The following is a 21,523-nucleotide window of genomic DNA, read 5'->3' as shown; positions in this document are numbered from 1 at the left end:
AGATGTCTTGTGGGAACCCGATGTGCCCTTTCTATGGCATACAGTGGAGATTTTTTGGCAGCCAGTCCTCAATAAAGGCCGTTGTGTTTTGGCCTTCTACCTTCTCTGGAAAGCCCACCAGGCGTACATTGTTTCGTCTGGCCCTGTTTTCCAGGTCGTCTGTTTTAGACCAGAGGGCTATAATCTCTTTCTGAGCACGTCTGGAGGCCTTTTTGCATTTCCCCATATCATCCTCCAAATCCGAGGTGCGCTGCTCCACTTCCGTGGTTCTTTCAGATAAATCATGTCTGAGCACTGTAAGTACTTCCCTTATACCTCCTACTTGCTGCACCAGGGAAGCCATGGTTGCGTTACCTTATGCTACAGCACACATCACATCACCGATAGTGGGTTCCGCAGCTGTGGCAGGAGATCTGTGCTTAGGCCTCTGCTTCATCATCTAAGCAGCAGACTCCTGGCCATCCGAGTCATCTCCGTCCGATGCTTGGGTGTCTAGCTCCGCGTGCATCAGCCAGTCTGCCTCTGCCGACTTTGTTCTTTTTCCCCCAGCAGTTGAGCGAGCGAAGCGCTCCAGCTTGTCGGCTATTTCCCGCTGGCGTCTCGTGCTGGCTGGGGTAGCTGGGACAGACGCTTCAGCGCCATCTTGAAATTCTAACGCGCGGTTAGTTTTACCGCTTCCTTTGTTTTTGCTCGGTATTTTGAGAGTCCAAGGCGGCTAGGCGAGTTGGCGGGTGGGTTACCACTCGGTATGAGCGCCGATTACCGGGATTATTGGGATGCGGGCGGATAATAGACAGGATCCTTGGCAGGAGCTCCGCTCTGCACGTCTCACAGCATACTTGGCTAGGCCACGCCCCCCCAGGCTGAATGTTTTTAACATCATGTGTGCAAACTATGAAGGTTGCACACATGATGTAAAATAAATTTTTTAAAGCCTGATGGTCCAAAATATCTACCGGATGTGACCCTTTGTGACACCGTCACACAGACTTTTGTATTGTGAGCAAGAAACAGGTCATATCTCTAAGGAAGAAGAAAATTGCCAAGACTCTTTGGGTGCCAAAGAAGACAGGCACTTAATGGACAAGGAGGACCCTGGCGTTTTGTGCAACCATTGGTTTATCATCCCCCCGTGGGTATAATAAGTATGGCTTAGGAGATTTTTTTTAAACTTTTGTAGATATAAATTTCATGTTTCCCAACAGTCATTTCAAAGAAAATTTTGTTTTTCCATTTTATGCAAATAAGTTTATTGGTGCAACAGCGGCATGGCCTCTTATGTCGTCACAACCATTTCTTCTATGGGGAGAGGTTACTCTTGTTATGCAAAAAGAATAAAATAGGATACACAGACAGGGCTGTGATGTCGGAGCAGAGATAAAATGGACTCGGACTCCAATAGATTGGTAAAGTTCTCCAGGTTAGTAAATTAAAAATTTTACTTTATAGGGACATGTCTAAAAACAGGATGCGCATTGAAAGCGAGTAGGTCCATCTCGCCCCCTCCCCCCGGATTTGGGAGCCGAATTACCCACTTTAACAATATACTATACAATTACATTTCTGCAAGTTTTATGTCCACATAAACAAGGAATCTCCTTTTCTGGGATACTTCCAATATCATAGTTGTATTCCCAAGTCAATTCAGTTCCAGCTTTTATGAAACTGTAAAAAAAAAAAAAAGAATGATGAATTCTGAGATTATATGCATTACTATACACGTTAGCTATGTATAAATGGCTAGTTTACAAGTTTTACCTTTTGGTGTACACATGTTTAGTCCAATCTTATACTACTGCTGATCCCTGTCAAGTAAAGTCTTAAAGGGAACCCACCAGCAGTTTTTCACATATCAGGTTAATGGCATCATGCTACAGGTAACACAATACACAACACAAACATGTATTTGCGGATTTGGAAATCACATTTAGATAAGGTCACAATGGTGACTCCATGACTCTGCTTGAAACACCCACGTGACTTAGGCTGCAGAAGTTAAATAGAGATGCTAACTTTTCTTAATGCGATTTCTCTAGAATGAACCAGCAGATACATGTGTTGTGACAGGTTCTCTCTAACAGTATTAACCCCTTAACGCTGAAGCCACTTTTCACCTTCCTGACACGGCCCATTTTTTCAAATCTGCCCTGTGTCACTATAAGTGGTTATAACTTCGGAACGCTTTATCATCAGATATTTGGTTAAAATTTGGAAAAAATTTTGATTTTTGAACTTCAAAATGTTTTACTTTTCCCATACATAGTCATAACCGCAAAAAAACGTAATAACTAACACTCACTAAAATGTCTAATTTATGTGGACATGGTTTTTTATGCATACTCTTATTTTTGTGGGATGTTATAGGCCTTTTCATAAAAAACGCAAAATCCTGCTATTGAGGGACCTGCTCAGGTTTCAAATCACTTTGAGAGGCCTACATAAAAGTAAACCCCATAAATTACCCCATTATAGAAACTACACCCCTCAACGTACGTGAAACAACTTTTATGAAGTTTGTTAACCCTTTAATTGTTTTACAGGGGTTAAAACAAAATCGTATGCAATTTTGAAAGTAAAATTTTTTTGGCTAAATTAATACCGTATATACTCGAGTATAAGCCGACCCGAGTATAAGCCGAGACCCCTCATTTTACCACCAAAAACTGGGAAAACCTATTGACTCGAGTATAAGCCGAGGGTGTAGTATACAGCCAGTCTCCGTGTAGTATACAGCCTGCCCCCATAGAGTATACAGCCTGCCCCCATAGAGTATACAGCCTGCCCCCATAGAGTATACAGCCTGCCCCCATAGAGTATACAGCCTGCCCCCTGCCAAACGAATAAAAAAATAAAAAACGTAATACTCACCCTCCGGTGTCCCGATCTTCAGCGCGAGGCTCCCGTTCCTCGGCGCGGTACCAGGCGGCGGCGGGTCCTCTTCTCTCTTCTGTAGCCGGCAGATCACGTCCATGTGATCTCCCGGCGGGCGCGCACTAGGATACCGCGGTGTCGCGGCTGATGACGTCATCAGCCGCGACAGAAGAGAGAAGAGGACCCGCCGCCGCCTGGTACCGCGCCGAGGATCGGGAACCTTGCGCTGAAGATCGGGACACCGGAGGGTGAGTATTACGGTTTTTATTTTTTTCTTGACTCGTGTATAAGCCGAAGTAAAGTTTTTCAGCACATTTTTTGTGCTGAAAAACTCGGCTTATACACGAGTATATACGGTATGTTTTTCAAAAAAAATTTACAATTCTCAGTGGATAAAATACCAAAACGCTCCACAAAATTTGATACCCAATCTCTTCCGTGTATAATAATACCCCATATGTGGTGGTAACCTGCTGTATGGGCACACGCCAGGGCATCGAAGGAAGCTGCGCCATTCAGAGCAGATTATGCATTGTCACTTTTTATTGGCTATACAATCTTTATTTTTTTGGCAATTTGGACATGTAAGGGCTTATTTTCTGCGACATGAGATGCACTTTACAAATATTTCATTTTAGTGGGTCATTAGCTTATTGATGAGATTTTATTAACTCTTGAATGTATGGGTGAAAAGAAAATTGTCAATTTTGGTTTACTTTCTTTTCGTATTTTTTGGGGGTCGTACACTAAAAATATTATATTATCTTCATTCTATAGGTCACTACGATTACGGTGAAACCTCATTTATATAGTTTTTCATTTATTTTTACAATTTTACTGGATAAAAACTAATAGAGGAAATCTCATTTGTTTTTGCATCGCCATCTTTTCGGAGACGTAACTTTAATATTTTTTGGTTGACAGAGCTAGTTTAGGGCTTATTTTTTACGTGTTGAGTTGTTCTTTTCAGTGGTACCATTTTTGCGCACATAACTTTTTTTGATCACTTTTTAGAACATTTTTGTGTAGAGATTTTATGAAAAATGTACATTTTTGGCGTGTTTTTCGGGTTTTGTTTTTACGGCGTTCACCGGGCGGGTCCAATAATGTTTCTGAGTTATTGTACGGATTGTTACGGACGCGGCGATACCAAATATGTGGGGTTTTTTGTCGATTTTGTGTTTTTTCCACTTTATTGCATGTGTATAGGGAATATTTGTGTTTAGGGGACTCTAACTTTATTTAATTAATTATTTTTATTAAAAAATGATTTTATGTAATGTTTTTAACATTTTTATTAACTTTTACAGGTTAGCTTGAACAAGTGATCCACTGATCACTTGTTCAAGCTCTTCTTCACATTGCACAGTGTAATACAGATGTATTACACTGTGTAATGTAACACACTGAGCATGCTGCGCATGCTCAGTGTGTTACAGCCGCGTCCTGTCAGAAGGCACGGACCCGGCTACAGGAAGGAGGATCGCGCAGCCCCGGGTACCGGCAGTCCCGGGCTGCGATCGGAGCAGCGGACCCCCCCGGTAAGCTCCGCGGGGGGTTCGATTCTTCTGAAATGCCCCTTGCACGCCGCGGTCACGGGTGTTAGAGGCGGGTGTCGGCTATAATATATAGCTGACACCTGCAGCTTCTGGTGCCGGCTCCGTTCAGGAGCCGGTGCCAGAAGCATGACGTAATAGTACTGCATTTTGCGGGAACGCACCTCCCGCGATGCAGTACTATTACGTCAAATGTCGGGAAGGGGTTAAAGCATCTATAGACTTCAGCGCCTCCAGAAGTGTTCTTGCTACAATGGCACGATTGTTGAAACAAAGTAAACAAAACCTCTCACATACTGAAATCTTATCTTACCGCAGCATCTTAGGGGGTTAAAAGCAATCTAACTTTGGACTACTAAAGACTTTGTTTCAGAGTGTATAAAGAAGTCACTGCCCCATCTGCCCTGATTGAAGCTTTCATATAATCTGATACCTAGATGGCTACTGAGAAGAGGGAGGCGAGGATGATAAGAGCCAAAGTAAGAGAAGAAAGAAGCACTTTGCTCTGATAAAATGCATTATAATGTTTATTGTAGTCACTTGTACTACTGATGTATGAGGATGTGGATAGAAATCTGTCCATGTCATGTGATTAAGGTGCCGTTATTATCACACAGCTCCTATTAGTCTCTGTTATAATAATTATTTGTGCACCTGGATGTCCATCACATGATCAGGGATAGATTTCTATCCAGGGGAAGTAACCATAGAAGCTTTCTATAGAATGACAGCAAGCAAAGATCTAGAAAACTGAGGAATTGATACAGAAAGTATATTGGAAAATTGCATAACTTTTCCTTACACAAACCATATCAAATATTTGCTGAAAGTAGACAACCCCTTTAAGGATACTAAAAATTGTCCCATTGAATGAATAGAACTCTCGAGGCTAGTGGTAGTACAGTATGGATCCAGAGCAGTAGAAACATTGCAGAGGCTGCAGCGTAAGGGGTGTCAATCATTGACCATTTTTTAAGAAAGTCTGGATAATGTTTTTTTTTCCTGTTTTTATGAACCTCAACTGGAAGGGAGTACGGTAAGGAATAACATACTAACCTTTTGGTGAAAAATGCCACCCAAGGAAATTTTTTAGAGTGAGTTTCCACAAATACATGCTGTACAAAAAGGTTCGGTGAACAACTGTGCTGCAAAAGAAAAGAGAAATTTGTAGCATGACTAAGAGGTTGGGTTCATACCAGGTTTTTTTGTACACGCCGGGAAAGCACCCGATGTACACTCACCGGCCACTTTATTAGGTACACCATGCCAGTAACGGGTTGGATCCCCTTTTGCCTTCAGAACTGCCTCAATTCTTCGTGGCATAGATTCAACAAGGTGCTGGAAGCATTCCTCAGAGATTTTGGTCCATATTGACATGATGACTGTGGAGGCCATTTGAGTCCAGTGACCTCATTGTCATGTTCAAGAAACCAGTCTGAGATGATTCCAGCTTTATGACATGGCGCATTATCCTGCTGAAAGTAGCCATCAGATGTTGGGTACATTGTGGCCATAAAGGGATGGACATGGTCAGCAGCAATACTCAGGTAGGCTGTGGCGTTGCAACGATGCTCAATTGGTACCAAGAGGCCCAAAGAGTGGCAAGAAAATATTCCCCACACCATGACACCACCACCAGCAGCCTGAACTGTTGATACAAGGCAGGATGGATCCATGCTTTCATGTTGTTGACGCCAAATTCTGACCCTACCATCCGAATGTCACAGCAGAAATCGAGACTCATCAGATCAGGCAACGTTTTTCCAATCTTCTACTGTCCAATTTCGATGAGCTTGTGCAAATTGTAGCCTCAGTTTCCTGTTCTTAGCTGAAAGGAGTGGCACCCGGTGTGGTCTTCTGCTGCTGTAGCCCATCTGCCTCAAAGTTGGACGTACTGTGCGTTCAGAGATGCTCTTCTGCCTACCTTGGTTGTAACGGGTGGCGATTTGAGTCACTGTTGCCTTTCTATCAGCTCGAACCAGTCTGCCCATTCTCCTCTGACCTCTGGCATCAACAAGGCATTTCCGCCCACAGAACTGCCGCTCACTGGATGTTTTTTCTTTTTTGGACCATTCTCTGTAAACCCTAGAGATGGTTGTGCGTGAAAATCCCAGTAGATCAGCAGTTTCTGAAATACTCAGACCAGCCCTTCTGGCACCAACAACCATGCCACGTTCAAAGGCACTCAAATCACCTTTCTTCCCCATACTGATGCTCGGTTTGAACTGCAGGAGATTGTCTTGACCATGTCTACATGCCTAAATGCACTGAGTTGCCGCCATGTGATTGGTTGATTAGAAATTAAGTGTTAACGAGCAGTTGGACAGGTGTACCTAATAAAGTGGCCGGTGAGTGTATACGCTCTGCCCGAGTGAGGTATGCACACGGCGGAGGCAATGGACGGCTATAGGGCACGCTCTTTTACAGTACGTACAGTGCGGCTGCGTGGCTTATGGAAAGGGGAGGGGTTTACTGGTATTCATGTTATCTGAATATATATTTTTTAATTTAGTACTTACATTCAAAAAGCGACCAATATTCCCTTCAGTGGAGGAATCTAAGAAGTATATGTGTTCTGCTTGGCTTGAATCTGGAGGGTCAGAATTCTCTTTACTACTACACGTGACAGAGTAGCTACTCTCATCAGACACATATCCAGCTTCATTGTCCTGCAAAGTCTTCTTCACAGATGTATGTATCAGCTCGATACTCTCAGCTTCATCCTCAGTATTACCTAAAATGATAAGACAGTTAGCTCCAGAATAATACAGATCAATTTGCAGGGAGTCCACACTGAGCTTCTAATGACGGGTCCCGTTAAAATATTCTTAGAAGTTTTATAGAATTTAATCGAGCCACTCACTGAACATGAAGGGGGTTAAGGGACTCAGTTCTCAAAGAAGATGAGTGTTATAGAGATGGAACCTGCTTCTGTTGTACATTTATGGCATATCCACTACATTGCAGCACAGATGGGAACTTTGGAAAAGTTAGTATGAATAAAAAAAGAAATTCCAAGTATAAGTACAATATTTGAGTAAAAGACATAGAGACTTTTATAAAATAGGCATTTGCCTCACATTCTGAAGTCAGGTGGACCTCCATGACACAAATGTCTATGGAGAAGAGAAGGCCGAGTTACAACAGCTGGTAGGCCACCTTTATCAGTTCAGATTGGATTACAAATTACAGATAAAAGACAGCACAGGGGAGAACAAGTTAAAGAGGACCTGTCACCAGATTTTGATGACCCTGACCAATGCCTGTACATGAGCACAAAGGTGGGGGCTGAGAGCTGAGCAGTCTGCTGCAGACTAGCCACATGTTGTTTTTTGAAATGCATCCAAACCAAAGCCCAACCCCTGGGACTACACAGATGATTCTGTCAGGGTGCAGGGTAAGTTATAACACACAATTATATTGTAATGCAAATGCTTAGAGAAAGCAGAAAGACATATTTGCACTGCAGCTGTAATGGGCTTCTATAACCTGTCATTAGTGAAAATGAGGTCCCTGGTGACAGGTTCCGTTTAATAACGGAATGTGGAACTGGACCTTCTGAATGCAGGTGTGACCTTGTTCTCCTGTCACTACTATGTTATTGCAAAGAACATGTCCCTTATTCTCAATCAGCCTCCACCGCAGTTTGTTATCCTGCACAACTTTCTGTTTTGCTTTTCTGTTTTGCGCTCTGCAACTCATCCTGAAAGAATAACATGTCTACCCAAGTCCTGATCAGTATAGCAGGGCACATGTAAAAATCAATGTCATGGTTATAGGTCTTAAATTTCAGATCTGTGGTGTTCATACAGGGCCGGAACCAGCACTAGGCATACCTGGGGAAGTGCTGGGGCCCAGAGCTGCCAGGGGGGGGGGGGCTCCCACATAAGGCTGTATGTAAGGAATCCATGGGGGTGAAGAGGCCTGTATCTAATGAATCCATAGGGTGTGAGGGGGTCTTGTGTAAAAAAAAAACAAAACATGAAGGGGGGGGGGGGGGGCTTTTGATAAACTAGGGAATATTTTAGGAAACAGAAAACTGTTTTGGTTTCTGAATTTTTAATTCCGCCATGTCAGTTCACTGCAAAGGCCTATTAAGACCTGGAGCCAATTTTGTTGGCATAGATTAGCGGTTTACATGTCAGCAGCCATGTTTCTTCTTCCTTGTACTATTTATAGTCATTTTGGGTACTGTTGTAGCCTCCCATAATGTTTAATGAGACACTAATGTATTAACTAAAAACGATGCCCGGAACCTAATAAAAATGATTTGACCTGTACAACTTCTTCAGGTGTGATAGTAGTATGTTAAAACACACAAAAGGCGGCATTGTCCAGCCAGAACAATCACTCACCACAAAGAAGAACCTTAGGAGAGGCAGGAGGGGTGAAAAGCTCATCATCTGAACTGTGCATCATGGTGACTGTCCCCTGGAGATGTATAGAAGTAGTGATGAAGTGTTACTGAACAACATAGTATAACTGGAGGCCACATGTAGCATCTAAAGTTCAGCAATGATATGGTGGAAAAATCACATTGTAATGTGATGTCTGTTCTGTTTTCAACACCAGTTTCAACTGAAAAGGGCGAGTGGTAACAGGCAACATTGCAAAACTGTTAGGCTACATGCACAGTGCCAGGAGAGGAGGAGAGAGCTGCTCACCCCCGCCCCTCTGCACAGGAATAAAGACATATCCTATCTTTCTACGGGGTACGGAGTGGTACAGTGCCGCACACACTCCAGTTGGGCGCCGTGCGCCCATTGCCGTCTATGGGGGACGTATGTCGGCTGTATTAAAATTCATATCACTAGAGGGCGCTGTAGCTCTAAACATTTACCTAACCATTGATTGGCCATACAGCAGGCAGGTCCTAGGTCAGTGATGGCGAACCTTTTAGAGCCTGAGTGCCCAAACTTCAAACAAAAGCCACTTATTTATTGCAAAGTGCCAGCACAGCAATTTAAGCAGTAATGTATTTCTCTTTGTTCATTGACAACTTTCAATCCTTCAGCCTCCCAAGGACACCAACACCGTTAAAAGGAGAAGGGCAAATTCATCTATCAGTGTAGGAAGATTCTGCAGGCAGATTCTTGAGTTCTGTCTGGTGAACTTCATTCTGGGGTGAAGGCCTGGGTGCCCACAGAAAGGGCTCAGAGTGCCGCCTCTGGCACCCGTGCCATAGGTTCGCCACCACTGTCCTAGGTGAAGAATCTGAGTTTTGTGGCTCAGACAGTCAGATCATCAAATAGGAGTCTGTGGGAAACCATGTCTGTGTGTACGAACCCATAGACCAAAAATGATGTTTGTGTGCTGGGGCTTTACCAATTGATTAAAATTTACCTCTTCAATGAGCTGCCGCTTGCGTTTCTGTAGGATGGCAGTCTTGGTTTTAGGTCTTTTAACACACACGGAATCTAGTCTCCCTTCTTTCATTTTGCATAATCGTTTTCTGTAGAAACATTGGTGACGTTTGAAAGAAGTCACAAAAATCAATGTTGCAAATCTTAATTTGATTCCCAATTTTATGGGTAAGGCATATATATATATATATATTACACACATACAGTTCCTGGGTTACCTACAAGATAGGTTCGGTAGGTTTGTTCTGAAGTTGAATTTGTATGCAAGTCGGAACTGTATATTTTATTATTGTAACCCCAGCCAAATTTTTCTGGTCTATTGCAGACACCTTTTGTAATGGTTACAGCTGTTTATTGTAGCCCAAGGCTAAAGTACAGTAAATTACCAACATCCAGAGGTCGTCTGCATGTAGGGTGTTCTTAAATAGGGGACTGCCTGTAATATATATATATATATATATATATATATATATATATATATTTTAGAGCATCCAATAACATTGATTGGTATAATTTCAGTGATAATACTCTAGGAGACCAGAATGGACAAATAAAAGGGAACCTGTCATCAGCAATTGGCATGATAAACCAGAATAATGTCAAACAGCGTAACACCAAGTTTTTGTTTCTGTCATGGTCCTGTTTGGTGGCATCATCCAGATAATCAACTTTGAAGTGAGTTTAACACTTTAGTCGAATTGGGGGACTCTGAATGCCTCCTCTACTGGTAGTGGTTTATTAGGTCAATATCTGTTGACAGGTTCCCCTTTGTCTATCAGCTATGTCTCGATATACTCTGTCCCTATCAATGCTGTATGGACAATGTTTAGGGAACCCTTCAGCAAAGGAAATGATTATACCTAGCTGTCATTTTATTCCAGAAAAAGTAAAAATGGAATGAAAATAGTCAATTTTTTTTTTCAATTAAAAGCAGGCACATATAATGACACATTCACCTTTTTAGATCACTCCGGGAACTTCCTCGTAGCAGTGGGGTAATGTTTGAAATTGTTGAAGGAGAAGCAGCAATCTCAGAATCTGAATGAGAAGAATATCTTATTTTGGTAGGACAGATGGAAGGGGTCATCTTGGCAGGTGCTGCTTCCACAGACCCCACACTCACAGTCACATCCATAGATTTCATTAAAATTCGTCCTGGAAGGGAAGCCGTATACAAAATATTTAAATTAATAGAAACCAAATATTCTCTATGCATAATACAGTATGGGGGGGGGGAGCAGCGGTAGGTTGTACACATCACCACATGGCCAAAGTGAGGTGCACCAGGGAGCAGCACACGATAAAAACAGCTCTCGCAATATATGTTTAAATCTCAGAAAACTCCTTTTATCTCCTTGATGGAAAAAGAACAATGGGGGACATTTATCAGGGCTTCTACACCAGAAAATTAGCGTAGAAGGTCTGAAATAATTGTAGTGCCTTGCGAATCGCATATCCCCCTTACGCCAGCTCCATGCCAGGGGACGTGGAGCGGGCATGGGTACTTCTAGGTGAACGCTGGCATAGCTGAAGGGGTGGGTCATCCATTATAGAATAATCATATAATAAAGCTCATCCTATGTAACTAAGTCACTTGCCTGCATAGATGCACACAAAGGTTCCTCTGTCAAGATCGTCCAGGCAGCGCACCCCCCAGCCTTTTCCTTTGGTTTTAAACACTTGGAGTCGCACCTGAAGGCCGTGCTGTACAACCCGGTTTTGACACATCTTGTGGTCGCATTTACACGATACGTTACATTCATATATTCTACATTAAAGTGCACAGCTTTAAAAGACTATTCTTCACTGTATTATAGTAAAACCTCAAAATGATGACAAAGCATAAATAGAAAAAAAAAACATTGAAATAGGGGGGGGGGGGGGGGAGCCAGAAAAAGGGGACAGGTTCCCTTTAAATCAATTTAAGCCAACTCTAGTGGATAATGTGCAGTTTATTTCGCCTCCTACACTTACACAAATCTTATCCCAATTGCCTTCCCTTGAAATGAACCACTCACCAGGAATGGCATGTTAATCGGGTGACAGGTCCCTATAGCCTATGCTTTGCGGATTTAAAAAATGTCTGTCAGCATTCTGAATAATTTTGGTACTTTATAATAGTTCAATTCGCATTATCCAGCTCCCTGCCAGCAGCATTTGGCAAGTCCCACAGAGGGGGCAGCTGCGAGCTGTGCGTCTTCTCATGCATTCTTCTTCAGCTCCTAATCATTCCCCTCCCTCCCATGCCTGCTCAATGCACATGACATGCAGTGGGGAGGGCTGAGGGAGCTGGAGGAGTGTAGACTGACACAGACTCACATAGTCTCCAGCTGCCTCCCTAGGGAATCACCACATGCTGCCAGGTCATGTGAGCTAAATTTATATAAAGTAATGAAATGATTCAGAATGCTGAGGCAGGCCGCATAGCCTAGACCAGTGATGGCTAACCTATGGCACTGGTGCCAGAGGTGGCACTCAGAGCCCTTTCTGTGGGCACTCAGGCCATCACCAGAGATGACTCCAGGTATCTTCCTGCAGTCCCAGACAGCCCAGGACTTGCTGTGCACAGAGCTATTTTAAAGTGACGGCTCTACCTGGGACTATTTTCTGCTTTATTGGTGTCCTCATCAATGAAAACCGTGACAGAGAAGGGAGTACAAATCACAAATTAAATTTCTGTGTTGGCACTTTGCGATAAATAAGCGGGTCTTTGTTGTAGTTTGGGCACTCGGTCTCTAAAAGGTTTGCCATCACTGGCCTAGACTATTGGAACCTGTCACCAGCAAGAAAAATAAAAATAAATAACTTTCCTGCTGACTTGCTTTAAATCTCTGCAGATTTTGAAAACAGCCCTTGGTCTAAGGAAGGGGAGTAAGCAGGAGCAGTATTTTAACAGCTAGCCTTCACAGACCAGCTCCAAATGAAAGGGAAATTAAGGGTAAAGGGTGCATAGGGAGAAATTGCTATAAAAAGATCCAGAATACAAGCATAATGGGCAGAAATTCCAGGGCAACTCCCCATAGACTAACTATTCCTTCATGCAATAGGTTAGGATCTTTCAAGACCAAAATAAAATGCAATTTTATAAATGTTAAGGCAATATGCTTGATACTCACCCAGTTGGCACAGATTTCGGTAGTCGCTTATGCTTATAACCTGGGATATTGCCCCTTTTTGTGCCTTTAGCATCTTTATCAAGTTCTTTGGCAGTAAGTTGCAAACAAGCACATTTTGACCTAGACAGAGAGGAATATATTACACACAATATAAATTATATTGTACTTATGTACATACAGTACACGACATTAACTTACTGCACACATGACCTGTTATCTATCTGTGGGGCACCCAATTGTCAGGCTGACACTATTGTCAGGAAGGACCAATACCTGGGCCCTACAGACCTATTCTTCATGGCCCCATCAAGAAATGCCATAACAAACCTCATCGGTCCTGTGGATAAGTCACTATTGTGAAGTATTAAAATGGGGCAGTGGGGAAACCGTAAGATCGTGTAACTTGGTTCATGTACAGTACAAGTAAATGTATTTGCACAGCAGAGTGAAGAAGGGAGGAAGACTTCTCCAAACAGCAATCTGGTTTTGCAGTTTAGCCCTTTTCAGAAGGCCTACAATACCAAACATAGTCAATGGACAAGTTCCAGTGCTTCTTATCAAGGATCACTTTATTAAATGTATTGTAACATGAACAAGTCTCATTCAAAAGCTGGTAAACTGTGGGGTCCCTGAAGCCAGCCCTCCCCCCTCACTACTCAGTATATGGCATAGATAGGGATAAGTAATATTGACAGCTGCTTAATCTGTTAGCATTTGTGAATACATACACATCCAGACAGCCATCAGTACAGTCACAGCTGCCCTGGAACAGATCGGTGAAGTTATTGATGGAGTATCCGCGTGGCCAGGGAGACTTCCTGTATGTAAAAGGAGCTGGTCGGGTGTTATCAATCTCATTGCAGAATGGGACAGGTACAGACTCCGCATCTCCACTTATATCAGCCTCCTGAACGATTATCTTGTTCTTGACAAGGTTTCTATCTAGCTGGAGGTAAGTATCAAAAGAAAAATGGTCTAAAAATAAAAAGCGACATTTAGTCTTAAAGAGGTAAGAACAGACATCATCATAGTCCCGGAGATTCTTCCCACAGGGGGCTTTGTAAATGACATCCAGGTGCCTTGAGATTAGACTGGGCTTTGCATGTCGTCTCTGGAAGTGACAAATAATTGGAAATTTGAGTGGATTTTGTTTTCTACTAAAGTGTCGATTCACATCAGAGAGGCACATCTGCCCACAGCGGTGATCCTCATAAACGACACTTGTCACTGTAGGGAGAGACTTGTCCCTGGACTCTGGTTCCAAATTGGTTAATGGTTCCTCTCTGTGTAGGACAAAGAATCACTTTAAATTCTGCAATAAGTCTAAGGCCCCATCCACATGTCCGTAAATGGCAGCCAGCTCACGGACGCCATTGACTTGTTTTATGCAGGGTCCCACTGCACCGTGGCTGAGCCGCATATTAAAGAGCAGGTCCAATTCCTCTCCCATTTACACCCGGCCGAAGTGGGCCACAAACTGCCACCAGTCGTGTACTTGTAGCCTAAGAGACACTCAACAACCTATTACCATACTATGCATAAGACTCTATACACATTGTCATGTTTCATGGCCATATGACAACAGACGGAATATAGCGGCCAGGCCGCCCTATGTCACGTTGGATACTTGAAGAGGCTTAGGGGGGCCAGCGCAGCTGGCGAGCAAGACTGCTCCCCATCCACACGCGGTATTAACCGTTTTAATCGCAAATTCTTGAACTGCACAACAATTTTCCATTAATTCACTGCTTCTATGCCAGAAAACTGGCGTAGAAGCAGTGATAAATCTCCCCCAGGGGCTTATATGCTAAGATGAAGAACTCTGCAAGCCTTCTGTTGTACTGGACTCATCCTTAGAAATTGAAATATTAAATAACGTACACTTTCGTCTGGTGCTTCAATCAGAGCCCTCACTCACATTAGTCCTGTTATTTAATACCAGGGCCGGTTCATAACTATACATACATGTCAGCGCTGGTGGCAATTGGTAAAAGCTCTTCTGGTTTTATTGGAGCAGCATCCTGGTCTTCCACAAAACTCTCATCTGTGCAGAAAAAAAAATGCAAAAAGAAAAAGATATTTAAACAAACAATCAACTGAGCTGCCTGCACAATTATTCTAACCAAGTTCTAAAACATAACAGTCACCCTACATACTCCAAACCTATATTGCACCCCTTTGGGGGTATCGAATGACCATTTCACAGGGGTCGCCTAAAACCATGGGAAGTAGGCTTTCCGATGGTCTTAGTTGGCCAAAATACCTAATAGAACACTTACCTCTCTGGCAGGTTTCAAAATCCTCCAAGTCTGACAGATTTACTAACATCAGGCCTCTCATGTGGTCTAAATGAAGCAAAATGAAAATACAGACATATATTTAAGCGAAAGATACCAAGAAAAACTACATTTTTTTTCAAAGTCAGTGCTAAATTCACATAGGCTGTAGTACAGACTGCCATCATTGAGTAGGTTACTCTTCTGAAAGTTTTTATAATCAGATCTTTGTAGAGCAGTCAGCAGCATCTGCTACTCAATAGATGGAGTCAGAAGTATATAGCTCTGTCCATTGTACCCCCTCCCCCGTGCACACTGACTACAGCTAACGGAGCTGTAGTACCCATGAACAGCCACTATGCAACAGATGGAGCCGTGTACCTCAGGCATCATCTACTGCTTCCTAAAGAGCTGGCTGGCCATCTTGCAAGGTTCCAGACCCCCATGTCTCATGATAATGGTAAAAAGGGGTATTCCCAAGAAGACAAGATTCTTAAAGGGAACACGTGTGCAGAAATTGTCCTCATAAACCACTACCAGTATGTTGCCAAGTAGCTGAACCCTTCCAGATTGTGCTTCTTTCATGACTGATGGCATCATCCAGAAAATCAACTTTGAAGTGAGATGTGAACTGGTTGTATGAAGTCAAGGAAGTGGAGATTTCAACACTAAAGTCAAGCTCTCTCTTCCTCAGAAAGCCCCTTCACTGTAATTAATGGTTATCATCTAGAGACATCACTAACCAGATCTCCTGAAGTCCAATGTATGATGTCAATCACCAAGGAGGAGGCGTTCAGAGCTCCCCACCTCGACAGCGTTATAATCTCTGTCTCCATGACTTTTATGCAATCAATTTACATCTCACTTCAAAGTAGATTTTCTGGATGATGCCACCACACCGCCACAAACTATTAGGTGTTACGCTGCTTGACAATATTGTTGCAGAGGTTTATTAGGCCAATTGCTGATGACAGGTTCCCTTTAAAAAAAACTCAGGATAAAAAAAATAACATTCTCTAATTCATTGCTATTAACAAAAAGACATCATTTTGCAGATATAATTCCAACCTCTATCTGTCCTGGTGTTTACAATTTTGGTTGTCACTGGATATGACCATATATCTTCTGACTATGGTCGGATTCTTCTCATGAATAGCTTCTCATGTCTGCCTCCTGCCCCCCCATGCATTACAAGACCAGCTCAGACACAAGAACTTCCTTGCAACAAGCGGCAGTGTGCAGAGACTTACTCTACACGCTACAGACAAGATAAGGTCTGTTTTATTGATTAGGTGAGGGAGCAGTGCTGAAAGTGCCATTGTGTTTTATATCCATCTCATGGATCTCATCTCTGATCTGCCTTATCTACTTTTTGCTATGTGTTAGATACAAGTAGAACATTCAGCACAACCTTGGTCTGTTGCAGAGCCATCTTTGATCTTCTGGCAAAGAAGTTGCAGCTTGCTCAGAACCTCCTTAAATACAATGTCTACATTTCCTTCTTTGCGCCGATTCTGCCAGAATGTTTTTGCTTCACCTGCAAAAGAAAACAACATTTCCATGAATCAATGCATCCAGCCCGTCTGTATTTTCTACCACATTTCTCACTGAATGACATCCACTGGGAATGCACTTATCAAAGATTGCAATTTTTTGCTGAGCAGACAAAAATATACAACAAACACAAAGCAAGGTAAAACACACTACAGAGGATATCTCCAGAAAAAAGTAGTTTCTCATAGAAGAAACTGTTCCAGTTATGGTGGTCTTTAGCCGTTATTGATTTACATGGTGTCCAGCCAAGTTATAAAAGATTTGATCAATATTTTGGAAAATGATGAAATATCCTTTATATGTCTGTTCTATTCCTGATCTGAGGTTTTAGGCCAGGGGTGAACAACCTTTATTGGTCTGAGGGCCGTCTTGCCATACTGTGCAACATTAAGGGGGCACCATTAACCAGCACCCTAGCTGCATCCTAGCAGCACCCACAGTGTAGTACAAAATGCCACCCAGACATTATAAATACCACAGTGCAGAAATACATACCACTCCAGCAACCAAATACTGCATTCAGAGCCCCCAGACCAGACATATAATACCGGATACCCCCAGAACACAAACAACCAGTGTCAGGAGTCAGGACACAGAGCAGAAGGAGAGGACCTGGATGTAGTAAGGACTTCGCAGCTGCACTCACCGCTACCCAGCCTCCTGCACCAATGAAAGTTTCCATCAGTTATGGAAGAGCTCATTGGACTCTTACTGTCAGCAGCATGTGGGCCACTGCTGCTGCTGCTTGTGCACTCCTCTTCTAGGCTTTCAGTTGAGATTAATGTGTAGTACACTTTTTGTACATGCTCAGTAGTGAAATTCTGTAGTAGTGAAGGCACTGGGAAAGAATGACTGCACTTATCTTAGAACAGCTAGTGTGTCCAGGAAAGCTGTGGCGTTTGAGTCAGTGCCCATTTTGGTGGACCCAAGGACACACACACAAACAACCATTTTTTAGATGTAAAAATGGCCACCACACCTTTTTTCTGTGATAGCTGTATTTGTCACCACACCAACAGAATTAGAGCAGAAAATTGACAGGATGCAGATCAAGGCAATTTCCATGAAAAATCTTTTAGCACAGTAACCAGAGCTGTGGAGTCGGAGAGAATTTAAGTGGAGTTGTGTTAAAACGGGTTGACTCCGACTCTACAAAAAAAACTTCTTTTACATCTCTGTTGTATTCCTGAGCATATTATCATACTGCTCTATTTTAAGGGGCCGCATCAGTAACCAGCACCCTACATACACCAACAACCACAGTACAGCACAAAATGCCACCCAGAAATTATAAATGCCACAGCACAGGAATGAATACCACTCCAGATACCAAATACTGCATTCAGAGCAGACAATAGTGGAGAACCCAGAGCATAATATTACTAATACTGGGGACCCCCAGAGCTGACAAATAATGGAGAGTCCATAACAGACTATCAATATTGGAGACCCCTAGAGCAGACAATACTACCCAATAGAAGACAATACTGCAGAACCCTAGAGCACAAATCTAATACTACTGGAGACCCCCAGAGCACAAATCTAATACTACTGGAGACCCCCAGAGCACAAATCTAATACTACTGAAGACCCCCAAATCAATCAATACTTCCGGAGACCACCAGATCAGGAATAAAAATAAATAAATCTTCCCCTTTCCTGGCTCCTCTTCTCCCTGCACCACACTGCAGCTTCTTCTCTCCTCCATGCACCGCTCTGCTCTGTGTCCTGTGACACAACTATAAAAATACACAATAAAAATAGACAGCACACTTACGAATGGAAACGTTTGCGATTTTCTGGATTGTAGAAATGGTAGATGGATCGGTTACGTCTGCATATTTTTCTCTCCGTTTCATTGCTCTGCTAAAACGAATATGAGAGCAAATGATCATAAACGTACAATTACATAGCATGGAGGTGATGACAGTAGGGAGAGTTCCTTAACCAAATGACGCCAAGACTATTTTTCACCTTAACCCTTTCCTTACAGAGCCCTTTTCCAATTTTGCGTTAGTGTTTTTTTCTCCCCTCTTTCCAAAAAGCCATATTTTTTTTTTCCATTTCCCACCTACAGATATATATGAGGGCTTATTATCCGGGGCACAGAGCGTACTTTTTAGAGGCGCCATTTTTTATACTATTTTTTATTATGTGGTGCCACATTCCTATGCCTTTTGTTTTTACATCTTTTCCTGTGCCATCCAAACAATACCTTCCCTTTATTCATTGAGTCCATATGATCACGGAGATACAAAATGTCCCCAAACAATTCCTCGTTTCGCCATATTCTGACGGCAGTAACTTTTTCTTAGTTCAGTGCACGGAGCTGTGTAAGGTGTCATTTTTTTGCGGGACGAGCTGACTGTGTCATTAATACCATTGATAATGAAGGACCATTTGATCACAGTTTTTTGGTATTGCAAAATGGCGAAAACGTGTCGATTTAGACATTTGAGCGCTACTTTCCGTTACAGGGTTCAACTCTGGCAATAATCGTTTTTTATATTTTGACAAATCATACATTTTGGGACACCTAGGATACTTATATTTTATATGTGTTCTATATGTATTTATATTTTTAAAACTTTTTAATATTTTTTACTATTATTTCAGCCTCCCAAGGGAACTTTAACCCTAGGGGGTCTGATCACTGCAATCATCATATACTGCAATAAAACTATATCTACAATATACTGCTTTTGTCTCCGGCAGACTGCAATATACATATTCTAATGATGGCTATGACCATGTACCTGCTGAGATCTGTGCCAGAATAGGCAATTATCAGCAGGTGTCAACTCTTTTGCTGCTAAAGCTGTGAGCCCCTTTTCATACAGCCCTTATTGCCATATGAGTCAACGTATTTAGTCATACAGCAGTATGAATTCTGTGATTTTTTTTGTGCGAAGATGGAAAAAAAATCCTCCAATTCTGGCCTATTTTTTGTGTTTTGAATGCTACACCATTCACTATCCACATTAAATTAACATTTCTTCTATATGTTACTAGGATTATGGTGATACGAAATATGTATAACATATAGGTTAAATGTTTTATGACATTTGGACAAAATTTTTTATTTTTAAAAACTAAATACATTTTTTTTTTGCTACGTGCCAATTACTTTTTTTTATTTTTTGGTCACTGCACCAAAATTGCAGCTTATTTTTAGCAGAATAAAACACTTTTGTTATTCAACTGGTTTTGTGAGATGACTATAACACCGAGATTTATGTTAGATTTATCTCTACCTTAATTTGCACCTCTCATGCATGTCTCCAGGACTTCTCCCGAGCTGCTCAAATTCTCTGGAATGCCCTTCCCCAGTCTATCGGACTAATACCCGACCTCCAATGTTTCAAACGTGCTCTTAAAACCCATCTCATTAGGCAAGTCTATCACACTCACTAACTGAATGAAGTTTCCACTCTCTTAACTGACCCATCCTGTGTCCTCCTCCCATCTGTTATCCAGAAAACACCAGATACGTACCAAGCCGTTCAGGAGCCAGAAAAGCCAGCTCTTCTTAGTGTGAGGAGCCTAATGATCCAGCTCACTAAGGCCCCTTTCACACTTGCGTTGCAGATCACGTCAGAGTCTGATCAGCGTGCGATCAGGGTTTGGTCAGTGAAAAGCTGACATTTTTTATCAGAGTTCAATCACTTGTCAGTCAAAGTTCATCGTTTTTCATGTGCGTGTTTTTTGTCAATTTCTATGTGTTTTTCTGCGCAGATAACGTGCGTGAAAAGGACTGAGCTCTATCTTTTCTATGGCAATTGATCAGTGAAAAACTTATCGCACTTGTATGTGTCTCAGAGTGCAATGCGTTACTGATGCGTCTCCATAGTCTTGTATGGTGCGTTTTTTCACGTGTGTGACTTGCAAAAGTAGAGCATGTCGAGATTTAAACGTGCGTTAAAAAAAATGCAAGTCTGTAATGCAAGTTCTGAGTGTCAAATACACGCGCAGAATACATGCATGAAAAACGCAAGTGTGAATAGGGCCTAAGCAGAGGCAAAGTTCACATCACGATCATATTGATGCAAATCCCACAAAAAAATTACACCTTAAATAGGTCCATACACTGAAGAATTAAAGTTATTGGCCTCAACAAAATTGGCCTTGGCAAAATGTAATTTTCTGTTGTACAAAGATTTTCTTGAATCAAATAAAACACAATAAACCCTACAAAAATTTGGAATCCCTGTGATCACACCGACCAAAACAATAAAAGTCTTACTGGAAATGCATTTTTTTTTAGCTAACCACACTTGGAATGGTTTTCCAGCTTTCCAGTACATTGCAAGGAATTTAAATATTATAAAAATAAAAGAGTTATTGCTTTTGGAATGAGGGGAGTAAAAATAATAACTTAAAAACAGAAAAGGGTCCTGCAAGGGTTAAGCTGTGTGGGGATACTAGGGGCGTGCTGCACTTTTTGTCCCTCTTTCTCCAGAAGACATGTAATGAGTGACCAGCCCCTTTAATAATTGCTGAAACCCTTCTAGTTAGTGATGCCACTATATTAAACAACTGTCACAGTCTGAATCGCCCTCAGCGTGAACTTACAATGACGCATGTGGAGCAGATCCGCATCAATACCGATCCAGACAGAGCTGAGCACATAACTCCTGCCAGACCAGACCAGAGCTGTCCCACTAGAGTGCTTACAAGGACTAGCGCGCCGCCATCTTGTGTGTGGCTACTATACCCGGAACAGACGCTAGATGGCGGTCACGTGACCCAGAACGCCTCCCGCGTAATGAACGCACATGTCAATAAAG

The 21,523-nt window shown here is 42.3% G+C and overlaps 1 protein-coding gene across 5 annotated transcripts; it reads right to left on the bottom strand.

Annotated features, from left to right (window-relative positions):
- Positions 1 to 1,412: 1,412 nt before the first annotated feature.
- On the bottom strand, positions 1,413 to 21,502 carry SETDB2 (SET domain bifurcated histone lysine methyltransferase 2). 5 transcript variants are annotated; one of them, XM_072134550.1, is made up of 14 exons: positions 21,309 to 21,501; positions 18,514 to 18,602; positions 16,594 to 16,719; positions 15,186 to 15,251; positions 14,872 to 14,950; positions 13,635 to 14,189; positions 12,907 to 13,026; positions 11,389 to 11,558; positions 10,747 to 10,945; positions 9,771 to 9,879; positions 8,783 to 8,858; positions 6,947 to 7,161; positions 5,484 to 5,567; positions 1,413 to 1,665 (listed from the first exon to the last, which is right to left on the bottom strand). In XM_072134550.1, the coding sequence occupies exons 2-13, from the start codon at positions 18,593 to 18,595 to the stop codon at positions 5,517 to 5,519; spliced, it is 1,848 nt and encodes a 615-aa protein (XP_071990651.1). In that variant the 5' UTR covers positions 18,596 to 18,602; positions 21,309 to 21,501; the 3' UTR covers positions 1,413 to 1,665; positions 5,484 to 5,516. The 5 variants fall into 5 exon arrangements, with proteins under 5 accessions (XP_071990651.1, XP_071990648.1, XP_071990649.1 ...); XM_072134547.1 differs by having other exon boundaries at positions 5,484 to 5,572; positions 21,309 to 21,500; XM_072134548.1 differs by having other exon boundaries at positions 5,484 to 5,572; positions 18,514 to 18,599; positions 21,309 to 21,500.
- Between the last annotated feature and the right edge of the window lie 21 nt (positions 21,503 to 21,523).

This window comes from Engystomops pustulosus, chromosome 2 (assembly GCF_040894005.1).
Source record: "Engystomops pustulosus chromosome 2, aEngPut4.maternal, whole genome shotgun sequence".
Taxonomy (NCBI): domain Eukaryota; kingdom Metazoa; phylum Chordata; class Amphibia; order Anura; family Leptodactylidae; genus Engystomops; species Engystomops pustulosus.
This window is presented reverse-complemented; position numbering and strand designations above follow the sequence as displayed.

What these genes read in the sequence shown, in the direction of transcription:
- SETDB2 (XM_072134547.1), bottom strand. Translation starts at nt 18,595, where the DNA reads ATGAAACGGAGAGAAAAATATGCAGACGTAACCGATCCATCTACCATT. An exon ending in TGGCTCTGCAACAGACCAAG is followed by an intron (nt 15,252 to 16,593) that starts GTTGTGCTGAAT and finishes TGCTTCATTTAG; the next exon opens with ACCACATGAGAGGCCTGATG. An exon ending in CTTTGTGTGCATCTATGCAG is followed by an intron (nt 10,946 to 11,388) that starts GCAAGTGACTTA and finishes CTTCCCTTCCAG; the next exon opens with GACGAATTTTAATGAAATCT.